The sequence below is a fragment of the Trichechus manatus genome, unplaced genomic scaffold (assembly GCF_000243295.1).
Source record: "Trichechus manatus latirostris isolate Lorelei unplaced genomic scaffold, TriManLat1.0 scaffold00141, whole genome shotgun sequence".
Taxonomy (NCBI): domain Eukaryota; kingdom Metazoa; phylum Chordata; class Mammalia; order Sirenia; family Trichechidae; genus Trichechus; species Trichechus manatus.
This window is the reverse complement of record NW_004444077.1, coordinates 3792631-3805140: the sequence shown is the minus strand read 5'-3', so window position 1 is coordinate 3805140 and position 12510 is coordinate 3792631. Positions and strand designations below refer to the sequence as shown.

At 42.4% G+C, this 12510-nt stretch overlaps 1 protein-coding gene across 1 annotated transcript in view; it reads left to right on the top strand.

Moving 5' to 3' along the window:
- The first annotated feature begins 7246 nt into the window (after positions 1-7246).
- Positions 7247-12510, top strand: part of HEPHL1 (hephaestin like 1) — an 86722-nt gene continuing 81458 nt past the window's right edge. Inside the window, 1 exon segment of the mRNA XM_004385568.1 lies at positions 7247-7416. Coding sequence (XP_004385625.1) covers positions 7247-7416 — 170 coding nt within the window.

Genomic DNA, 12510 nt, shown 5'->3' with positions numbered 1-12510 from the left:
GCTCACAGGCTTTTAAGACCCCAGATGCTACTCACCAAAGTAGAATGTAGAATATTTTCTTTATAAACTGTGTTATGCCAGTTGAGCTAGATGTTCCCTGAGACAGGTGGGATTTTTTTTAGAAGTGTTGGGCAAGCAGCCTGGCCCCTTCCCAGAAAACAAGATGGAAAGTTTGTGAACCCCTTCCCTAGTCTCTGGCTCCTCTGCATTCCACAGGCCCACATCACTGGGGGCATCCTCAGGATAGCCCTACTGAGCTGTTACTGGAAGAACAACAGAAGGATGGGGGAAGGGAGAGAGGGACTCTTCAGTCTCCTAAGAGGGGGGCTTCAGAGTCTGAGGTGACCCTGGATAGTGTCTTTATTTGCCAAATGTCTTCACACAGACATGACTCTGAAACCCGAGACCTGAGAAAAGAGAGCTCTCTGTAATCTTACTTCTTCTCTGGTCACTAATGATAAAGGGAAATGCAGCTTTCTCCACTATGTATAAATCAATGCTATTACAACCAAGATTATTACAAAATGAGCCTCCAGGCTCAGGGGGACCCACCTATTTTAAGAGTATTGGGTACAAATTCTATGTCCATCAAAAGAATTCTGGAAATTCCGTTGCAAAGGAGTCTGACTTTTAACTGACCACCCAGGTAGTTGTCAGACTATTACCTTTTTTGTTTCTGAACTATGAACACATAGGAAGTTTCCAGAGCTTTTGGTTACTGGGTTTAGCAGAGGTTATAGCCACATTATATGTACTCAAGTTACAACCTAGCTGGCTGTGGGGTTTGATGTGGAGCACAGCAGGGCATAGTTAGGATATGAAGGCGATAGTGAAGGGAAATCCCTCTTCTATGGAGGAATGAATGAATGCTAGAACCTTCAGTCATGGAAAGAGGCAGGGGGTGGGTCTCTGGGATTTTTGTTGCTCTTTAATCTGGTTTCTCTTTGAATGAAAAAGACAGCGTACCACCCTAAAGGATACAGAAGTGTCACCAAGGAGATGCTCTGGTAAAACACCATGTCCAGGTCACAGTGGCCAGATTGTGCTGCCCCTCCTCCCCCAAACACTGGAGCTGGGAGTAGAGGTAGATACCTGAACCCAGTACTGTTCTTAGACCGGTCAGTAGGGCCCCTACCCCGAGCCTCAGCCCTCAGAGTTATCTCTCATTTTGGAGTGCTTTCCTTGAAGATAATTTACCTCTGGTGAACCTACATAGGCCTTGGTTCCCAGTCCCCATTTCTCCTCTTTGGGGAGCTCTTCAGCCCTCTATCGCATGCATGAGGTCAACCAGATGACTGTAGGGGCTCTGAGCCTTGTCCTTACGGGGCTGTTTCAAGGTCTTGTAGCCAGTCATGGTTCTAGGAGGGTAGCCTGGCAGGAAGATTGCTCCTGTTGGCGGGCATGATGTTTCTTTTGTGAGACTGTGTAAGATTGGGCTGCCAAAATGGTGCAGACACTCTGTTTATATAGACAGGCCCCTTACCCTCATGTATACTCTAGGGGTAGGCCTGCCTGAACCCATCAAGGCCCACACATTGAAGAGGTGTTGGGGGCTTGAATCACCTCCCCAGGCTCCTTTGGTTTGTGTGGAACGTGGAGAAGAAGAAAGAGTTTGAGGAGGGGCTGAAGAGGAGAAAATTTCCTCTGTTCCTCTTTTCACCACACCATAGATCGAATCCACCACCGTCTGTCAGTTTGTCATACTGTGGTGGATTCCATGTTACTACATGCTGGAAGCTTTGCCACTGGTATTTCAAATACCAGCAGGATCTCCCATGGTGGACAGGTTTCAGCGGAGCTTCCAGACTAAGACAGACTAGGAAGAAAAGCCTGGTGATCTACTTCTGAAAATTAGCTAATGAAAACCCTATGGATCACAACAGAATGTTGTTCAATATACTGGTGAAAGATAAGCCCTCAAGGTTGGAAGGCGCTCAAAATACCCAGTGGTGACAACATTGGACTTGAGCATTCCAATGATCATGAGGACGGTGCAGGATCAGGCAATGTTTCATTCTGTTGTACATGAGGTTGCAGAGCAAACTCGATGGCAACTAACAATAGGCATTTGAATGTGGGCTGTCTTGCATGTCAGGCACGAGGGTTTACCTAGGGCATGTGGACATCAGTTGGAAGAGATCCATATTTGTACCCATTCCAAAGAAAAGTGATCCAACAGAATGCAGAAATTATTGAACAATATCATTAATATCACACACAAATAAAATTTTGCTGAAGATAATTCAAAAACAGTTGCAACAGTACATCAACAGGGAACTGCCAGTAATTCAAGCCAGATTCAGAAGAGGACATGGAATGAGGGATATCATTGCTGATGCCAGATGAATCTTGGCGGAAAGAAGGAATACCAGAAAAATGTCTACGTGTGTTTTATTGACTATGCAAATGCATTCTACTGTGTGGATCATAACAAATTACGGATAACATTGCAAAGAATGGGAATTCCAAAACACTTAATTGTGCTCGTGTGGACCCTGTACATAGACCAAGAGGCAGTCGTTTGAATAGAACAAGGGGATATTGTGCTGTTTAAAATCAGGAAAGATGTGTATCCGCTGTATCCTTTCACCATTCTTATTCAATCTGTATGCTGGACAAATAATCCGAGAAGCTGGACAATAAGAAGAAGAGTAAGACATCAGGATTAAGGGAAGACTCGTTAGCAACCTGCGATATGCAGATGACACAACCTTGCTCGCTGAAAGAGAAGAGGACTTGAAGCACTTACTGATGAAGATCAAATACTACAGCCTTCAGTATAGATTACACCTCAACATAAAGAAAACAAAAATTCTTACAACTGGACCAATGAGCAACATCATGGTCAAAGAAGAAAACATTGAAGTTGTCAAGGATTTCATTTTACTTGGATGCACAATTGACTCCCATGGAAACAGCTGTCAAGAAATCAAATGACGTATTGCATTGGGCAAATCTGCTGCAAAAGACCTCTTAAAGGATGTCACTTTGAGGACTAAGGTGTGCCTGACACAAGCCATGGTATTTTCAATCACGTCATATGCATGCAAAAGCTGAACAATGAATAAAGAAGACCAAAGAAGAATTGATGCCTTTGAATTGTGGTGTTGGCAAAGAATACTGAATATACTAAGGTCTTCCAGAAGAGTGAACAAATCTGTCTTGGAAGAAGTCCAGCCAAAGTGCTCCTTGGAAATGAGGATGGTGAGACTTCATCTCACATACTTTGGACATGTTATCAGGAGGCACCAGTCCCCGGAGAACCACATCACGCTTGGTAAAGTAGATGGTCGGCGAAAAAGAGGAAGATGTTCAATAGATGTATTGACATGGTGGCTACAACAATGGGCTCAAACATAGCAACAATTGTGAGGATGGCACAGGATCAGGCAGTGTTTTGTTCTGTTGTACATAGGATCACTATGAGTCGGAACCGACTCAATGGGACCTAACAACAACAACTAGATGGGTCAGACACTAGGGTCACTGGGATGAACAAGCCCTGTCTCTGCCTATAGTAAGCCTTTGCTCAGGGTTTGTGTGGGAGGGCAGACAGATAGACAGGTGATTACTATGCCGGGTGATAAGTGCTGATGGGCACACAGATGAAGGGCAGGCTAGTTTTCATGATGATGACCAGAGTATGGACTGAAAGTTAAGGAGAAGTTCCCAGTCCCCAAGAGCCAGATCAGGACCAGCCTTGAAAGTCAGGTCAAGGTCATCAGCCATTATCCTGAAGGCCACGGGGAGCCACTGGAGGATCTCAAGCAGTGGAGAGGCCTGGTCCTGTCTGCATTCGGGAGGCCGCAGTGAGGGCAGTTAGGAAGCTGTAGGTTCCAGGTGAGAAGTAATTAAGTACAGTCAAAGAGTTGAGCATCCCAATGAGGTTGGAAAACTGTGATCTTCTGAACCAGGGCAGTAAAAGGGCTGGACTAATGGGAGTCGGATTTTGGGATATAGAGAGTCTTTAAGGAATATTTAATGTATATCTCAAAAAACACAGAAAGTCTATAGAATGGTACAGCCAATTTTGTCACTCACATTTTATTACTTAAAACAACACCTCAGCTAAGGCCAGCTAAGATATTATTTATCTGAATGGGCTTCTTCCACTAAAAGTTTTATTACTTGAATATCCTCTATAATATTTTGGAGCCCTGGTGGCACAGTGGTTGAGAGGTTGGCTGCTAACCAAAAGGTCGGCAGTTCAAATCCACCAGCAGCCCCTTAGAACCAAATGGGGCAGTTCTGCTCTTCCTGTAAGGTTGCTATGAGTTGGAATCGACTTGACAGCAATAGGTTTATACAATATTTTGGAGAGCTAAGGCCAGCTAAAATATTATTTATCTGAATTTGCTTCTTCAACTGAAAGTTTTATTATTTGAATATCCTATACAATATTTTGGGAAATATGATTTGATCCAGGATTATCTTTCTCTTCTATCAATGCATGATATTGAGTTTACTATATCTCAGAGCCTGGTGAGCGTATTGAGGAAATAGAGTGAATCTCTAGGCCTGTGCATCTCATATAATAGGTGCTTGATAAATTTTGAGTTTCTCTACTTTATTTATGTCTGAATAGTGTCATAACAAATAGTACACTACTTAGTAACAGTGTCCAAGTGAGTTGAAAGTCTTTATTAACATTATTCCTCATAGATTTCCTTATCAAATTCTAGACCTTGTCAGTCACATCTTGTATTTAACTGTGGTTTTTCAGAAATGAGTGTTATAGGACATTGCATTCATTTTTTAAAATACACTCAATTTTTTTAAGAGCAGTTTTAAGTTTACAGAAAAATTATACAGAAAGTACAGAGAGTTTCCCTATACTCTTTCTTCCCTGTTTTGTTATCATTTTACATTAGTGCGATAGACATTTGTTACAGCTGATGAACCAATATTGATGCATCATTATTAACTAAAGTCCACGGTTTACATTAGAGTTCAGTCTTTAAATGTTAAAGTTTTATGAGTTTTGACAAATGCACAGTGTCATGTATCCACCATTACAGTATCAAGCACAACAGTTTCACTGCCTTTAAAATGTCCTGTGCTCCACCTATTCATTCCTCTCTCCCTCCCCCCCAACTGTATTCACTTTTACCAGTTTCTTTTCTTTTCTGTTCTTCAGCTCTTATGGAATTCAGATGCTCTTTGAGTAGTGCCTTTATTGCCTGAGAATAAGGAAGAATTTAAGAGAGCTTTCCAGGAACCCTATTTCATTGTTTTTAGTAAACTATTTCCCAGAAGTGTTTACCCCTCAGTATCCAAGTTCTCTGCTATGAATGGATCAAACGCACTGATCTTGTCTGCTACAGCTCCTCTGGTGCTCTTGACCTGGTCTATCCTCCCTGCAGACCTAGTTTTGAATCAGAAATTAGGTTCTGCCTTTTCCAGAGTTCTCATTATATGAGGTCAATATCCTGGGTAGGAAAGTTAACTTTTTTGCGTTTTTGGTCTGTATCATTTATACCTTTTGTTTCTCCTATCTAAAAAATTTTGGTGGAAGTTTTTGATACCATAACCAGCTTGTTAGGTTCAGAACAGTCTGCTTCTCTGGTGTATATGTAGACCAAATCTATTTGATCCTGTACATTTCCAAATTCCAAGAACTCCTAAAGCCCTACTTCTTTTGAAGCCATGCTCCCAGGTCCACACTATGAGTCTCTCCCGAACAGTGGCCGTTGCCAAACCCATACAAAGCTTCCAAATACATATTGAAGAGTAGATTTGATGCACAGGGACCTGTGCTATGGCAATTATTCTACAAGTGACTTTGATATTAGAAAAAAAAAAATCAGTAAGTTAAAGATGTTAGGAGCCTGGGTGTGATACAGGATACTCGTCATGCATTTTATTAATTAGGATGGATGTTAAATCAAAACCTGGGCTATGGTACATCTATAGAGTATTTACAATTTAAAGAGGAAGTCTTCTCGTTTTTGAGGCTGGTAGGAGGCATGGTGGATAGGATTTTGGGAAAGAGTAGTGGAAAGAAAGCAGAAGGATGTTGGGGAAAATGTAAGTCTGTTAACATACAGTCCAAAGCGGAGTCTCTCCTAGAGGGTGTGGTTGAGGTAGAAGGACCTTAATGCTTATTGAACACCTACTCCATGTTGGGTGTCATGGTAAGCACTTTGCAGACATCTTTTTTTTTTAACACTCTTAACAATCCCTCCATCCCTGTTTTACAGACAGGGACCCAGAGAGGTTGTGATTCTTCAGTGCCACTAAGTTATTAAGTGGCAGGACTTGGGTTCAAACCCAGGTCTGTCCAACCTCAAAGCCCAAGAGAATGTTTCCTTCATTCCATGGCTGCTTCCTAAAGAGCAGCTCTACATAGGGCTCAGATTGGCTCTCTTCCGGGGTTGGACCAAACCTCTTTCAACGCTGAGATTCTAGGTCACAGATTCAAGCACACAGGAGAGCAGACACTCCCTCCACCTTTTTGATCCAAAGACCAGCTACTGAATTTTGTCTTCATGTGCCTGAACGGTACCCCTCCCTTGCCATTTTCATTCATCCTCAGAAAGGCAGCTCTTTTTAGGGGGATAAAGTAAGTAGGGTGGTGGCCTCTAAAATTTTGGCGAAACTGGGCAGTCAACTCGTCAGTTTTGCTTGTGGTATTTAATGGAGAGAATCTGAGGGACATGGTGCATGCTCAAGTGGACTATTATGTCGTTAGGAACTTTATGATGTGAGTTGATTGCTTCATGTAACCTCATAAAACAAGTTGGAGATGGCAGAGGGGTGATTGCATCACTCCCCTGACTTCCCGACAGAGAAGAAGCTGTCTTTAGTGCTTAGGGTGTTTCCTTATGCTCCATTCAGGCCAGCCTAGTTTCCAAATTTTAATGTTCCTGTAACAGATGTGGAGCAAGACAGGAAGAACAGGGGGATGCCCATCAGCCCAAGTTGTTACACTACCATCCTGGCAAGGATGAATGACTAATTTCACAACAGAGTACCAAAATTTATAGAAACAGGCTGGTTTAGCTTGGGCAGTGAGTAAATAAGCCATTTACACATCTCTTGAATGACTGGCAAAAGTTTGTCAGCATAGCAACTCCCCCATCGAGCTTGCTCTGCTCACACCTTTTCAGCCTCTGTCCCAACCCCAAGTTACCTGGGAGGAGGAGCTGGGCCTTGTCCATTCCTTATTCATAACTAGTTCTGAGTGAGGGGGAGGGACAGGCAGGATTGTCTCCTCTGCAGGCTGCTGCCTGAGTTACATCCACAAATGCCTCGGGAGCAGCAGGCTGGCTGCATCCTTCTTCTCACTTTCCTGGGTCTGTCTGGGCTGGTTGACACAGTTACCAGAACATACTACATTGGGATTGTGGAAGAATACTGGAATTATGTACCCCAAGGGAAGAATGTTATTACTGGGAAAAGCTTCGCAGAAGACAAGTGAGTAAATTTGGGGTCCCCACAGACTCCTGGGTTTGACTCCTTTTGGCTTTTTGTGGGAAGGTTTTATCCCATGGGTGGTTATAATTGTGTGTGAGTTGATCTAGACCAACAGGAGGGGATTTGCATTTGCTTGGAGAGCCCTAGTATGAGTGGGTCTACAATTTGGTGGAAATCATTTTAGGTCCATCTATTCATTAAGACTAGGGACCTTTTCTGTGAAGAGCCGTATACACGACCAGGTGTTTTGGATAATGGTTCACTTTGTAAAAGGGAACTTTTCACTAGGCACCACTAGTAACTTCCAGGGAATTCTGGACTCTTTTTTTTTTTTAAAAACAAACAAACAAACAACAAAAGTTACAACATTTGGGATGAAAATAAGAATTTTCAAGAAGTCTTCACTGGTTTAAACACACATAAAAAATGTCATAATTGGAGATAAGTATGGTATAGGTAGATATTTTTTGTCTTGTAATGTTTGAAAGAGGGGGACGTTACAATAGATTTGGCTGGTATTTTGAGAGTTTCTTTGAATTTTCTTAGAAATGGCAATTTCACTGGTGAGAAGTTTGTTCCAGCCCCAGCTCATTCATTCTAAGGGCAATATCCTATTCCTAGAGTCCACGGCATAGTTGGCTGAGATTGTACTGGAGTGTTCTATGTCCCTGATTTTTTTTTTCCCAGAAGGTAGTCCTTGCTCGCCTCCCCTAGGATCTGATGTCTTAAGTATCTTATTAGTTCCCCAGAGCTCCCTCTAAAGGAAGTCACCTCCTGGATCCAGAAGCTTTCATGCATACTTTCAACTTTATGATTCTTAGAACACCTTTTGAGATGTTTTGTCAACCACTGATGGATGTTTGGATGTGTGCTTCTTTTTCTGATAGGCAGAGCTCATTGCACTTAATGCCCAAATTCCATTTCCTAAAGATGAGATTAGCTGCTAAGACTCAGCAACAGAGCAGCGTTTGCAAATAAAACTTCCAAAGTCAGGTCCCCCTGCTTTCTGGGAAAAACTAAAGGTTCACTTGGCGTGGATGCATGGTTTTCAAGCTTTCGACCAGCTCCAGCAACACAAAGTTGGCATGATCGTGTCACTTACTAAAGAGGGATGATGCTCATGCCAGCCAGGCTGCCAAGAAGGACTTCTCCCTGAGGTTTTTTCTGTACCAGGAAATTTAATGTCTACAAGGGCTGTTCCTAAAGAAAGCTCTTGACTCCTTTCAGTCTTATGTTTGCTGACCATTGGTGGTTATAGTCTTTACCATGACAAATGCGCATGGGATGGAAAGTCTACCCTAATTGCCAGTAACCCTCCCTAAAACCAGAGCTCTGCTGTCCTTGGAGAGAGCTCAGTAGGAAATGGTTGGTGTGAGCAGCTACTGGACACAAGAATATTCAAGATATGTACATTAAGTGTAGTGAATACAGTCTTTAAGTTAAATAGAATAATGGAATGCCTTTCCGTGTGGTTGAGTAAAAAGCACAGAAATTCTTTCTTGACTGAAATGCCTATGTCTGGGTAGCTGTCTGTGAGCATTTATTCTGACCCAGGGATTCCACTAGTGATTTTCAATTCATTACTTCTTGCAAATGTTATTATTCTAATTTTACAAATGAGGCTGTGAGGTTAAGTACTTGGCAGAATTTACAAAGTAAATGGCAGAGCCAGCACCAAACTTGTATCTCTCTGGCTCCTGAGCCCGTATTTCTTTTCACCATGTAACCTGTTTCTTGAAAGGTAACACCTTCTGATTTAATTAAGTCAAGGATTCCAGTAATTAAAAACTTTCTAGAAGATCCCAATTCTTGCTAAAGGTAGGCTTAGTTTCACTTGTCACTCCTCCCAGAGAGCGTGGGTGTCAGTGACCAAACCAGTTACCTAGGTTCATTCAAAATCCCAAAGTACTTCGAATACGAGAGTGTTGTTTCCACAAAACAGGAAGAAGTTAGGGGTTCTCTGTAGGTCATTTCAGCCAGAAGATGGTGTTTTGAAGAAAGTAGAATAAATGTATGAAAATATTAAGGTGAAAAAGAGAAAGGGAAAATAAAATAGGTACAACTAAAACAGTTATTTTGGCACCAGCCTTAGAGTGAGGGGTTTTAACAAATTCTGTGGTTCCATATGAGAGAACTCCTTTAGAAGCAGCTGGCATGCTACTGTGTCATACATGGAATGCCAAGTCCCCAGACGTTTCCTTCTGGTATGCCAAGAGATAGAGTTTGTACAGGGCTGACTCCTGACTCTTGGAAGGGGAGCTTGGGTGAGCATGCAATGGATATTGAATTTATCAGCAGCTATGTCAGGAAGGGACTAATGGTTGAGGCAGGGGGTGGCTCAAGACAAGTGCCCTAAGATGGCACAGTAGTGGTGGGCTGCTGACCCTTGCTTGGAGACCACAGGACACACATCACAGGTGCCACTATCTCGGGACATCTATGGAGTGCAGCATGTATACTCTGTGTTGTGCCATTTTCCCATGAGCAGGACAGGTTATCTTGGACGATGAAATCATACCCTCTTACTTAGCTCCGCAGGATGAGTAGACTGCATTTCTGAGGGTGGTGTGCTGTTTAGGATATTCAGACTCAGATACATTCCTGATATTTAGAGGCCTAAAAGAGCCAGCTGCCTAATATTCCAGTATGAATGGAAAGAGAGAAAGAGAAATCAGGAGGCCTGGATTCTAGTTCTTACTTTGTCCCCAACTTGCTATGTGACCTTGAACATGTCACATAATCTGAGTATCAATTTTTTTAGTTTGTGTAACAAGGTAGTTGAAATATGATTCTTAAAGTCATTTAAGAAGTGGCCTTCTAAGGTGTCAGAAATAATTCTTGAAACAGAATGAAAAACATCTTGCCTGACTCCAGTTATAGGAAGATGTTTGCAATGGTGAATGAAAAGACCAAAATGATTTATAAATGTTCAATCTTAGGAATTGGAATTGGAGAATGCCTGAATCTGATAGTAGAAATACGTGACAATATTTGAAGTATTCTGTATTTCTCTTCACCCATTCATTTTCTTCTATCTTTCAAGAAGTATTCCCAGTTCCTCATTTCATGCAGGCATGAAGCCTTTCCCTGCAGCCCTGGCTTATTCTGATCTTTTCCTTTCCTAACCCCTCAGAGAGCTTGGCGTCTCTGTCATGCACTTGGATACAGCATTTTCTTCTCATTGCATTGCTGTCTTCTGCAGCTAGAGTGTAAGCGCCATGGTGGTAGAGAGAAAGGCCTGGCATACATCTAATAATCCGTGTCCCTACCCAGAGCTTCATCAGTGACAATATCACATGGAGAACTAAGCAAAGGGCCGGGCACTTGCAATTATTGAGGCAAAAATGAATGACTTTGCCAGTTCCGTTGTTTTGGTTGTTTTATCACTGAACAGGGGAATGGGCAAAAATTAGAGGAAGAAGAGGATGGGTACCAAAGTTTCAGTGATGTCAAAAAGTTTGGAAACCAAAATTAGACCATGCTAAGAGCCTAATATATCTGATTTACAGGGTGAGAAAAGAAATAAATGATTGAAATCACATCACTGAGACTTGACTTCAATCAGATGGTACAATGTAGCTTTCCAACTTGGTACCTTTGCTTGATAATAGGGTTAGAAAATATAATCGAGACCATAAGCACTACTATTTCCTAGAAAGTATAGAGTTTAGGAGTTATATTCTGTTTAGAAATATTTTCTCCAGATGAATATTCTCCTTCTCCTCCTTGCTGGGTTTAATGGGGACACCGAGCTCCTTTGATTTGCCAGAAGATGGTGTTAGCATTTTGATCCATTAATGCCAGTCCTTCACAGGCTTATAAAGTGCTTAATTAAGGTGTGATTGTGCTTCGGTGGTAAAGCCTGGGCTTTAATGGAACCAGAGTGGGGTCACCTTCTTTAAAGCCACAATTCTTACCATAGACCTTATTAGACAACCAACAGACATGCAGGCTTTTTCTTCCCAGTGAGATCCAGGGTTTCTTGTGTGTGCTAACTCATGGGCAGAAGCACCGTTGGCCCTGAGTGAGGTTGACCACTGCTCAAACCCCAAATTTGTAGGGTCTGGTAGAGGGTGTTTACCTAACCACATTACTGTTGATGGCAGACGGTTTTGAGTACTCCTAGGAGCAGGCCCTAGGATACGAGTGAGGGAGAGACCTATATGTCTATCTGAAAGAAGGCCGAACTGAGAGGAAGCAAATGGGGGGAAGTGAGGGGTTTTGTAAGCTTTGAAATAAAGGGAAGGACATCGTCTCATTAGGGCTCGGTTTAGATGAATGATGACTTTCAAATCCCAATTTCTGTCTTATCAGCATCAAAAATCATATGTTGGGCCTGATGCCATGTGAGTCTTTTGGAGCTTCTGATAGTTCCTGTGTCAGTTGCGAATTGCTTTTGACTGCCAGCAAAGACCAAAATACATTGGCTTAAACAAATTAGGGTTTTGTATTGTCTTGTAAAGGAAATTCAGATGGGCAGTCCAAATGGTATGGTAGGGTCTCAGGGACTGTCAGTCTTTATGATTCACCATCCTTAGCATGTAGCTTCCTTTCTCAGGATGGTCACTATCACAAGATGGCTGCTGGAACATCAACCATCAGGTCTATGTTCCAGGAAAGAAAAAGAGGAGGGGAAACAGAAAGGGCACAATTCCTGCAGTATCAGCCCCCCTTAAAGGATTACCATGGAAACTCCATCCAACCAATTCCACTCATATCTCATGGGATACCCCTAGCCACAAAGGGAAATCTGGAAATACAGCCTTTTAGCTATGTGCTTTTCTGCCTGAATAAATCAGAATTCTATCACTAAGGAAGAAGGGAGGCATGAATATTGGAAAGCAGCTGGCAGTCCCTGCCATCCTGTCCTATCTCAGTTCTTCCTTCTCGTCCATTATTCACAAGTACGCTCTTAGTCCCCCTCATCCTTTTTCCCATCTTTATATAGTGGGGCCTCAAAGCCTGGTTAATGGTATCTGAGACCTCACAGACAATAGAATACCTAATTGAGCCCTAACAGTGTTCCAGGCACTGGCTTTACGTGCCATGCAAAGGAGTGATGGCTCTTCTGTCCAAAAACCTTCCTTGGTCAGG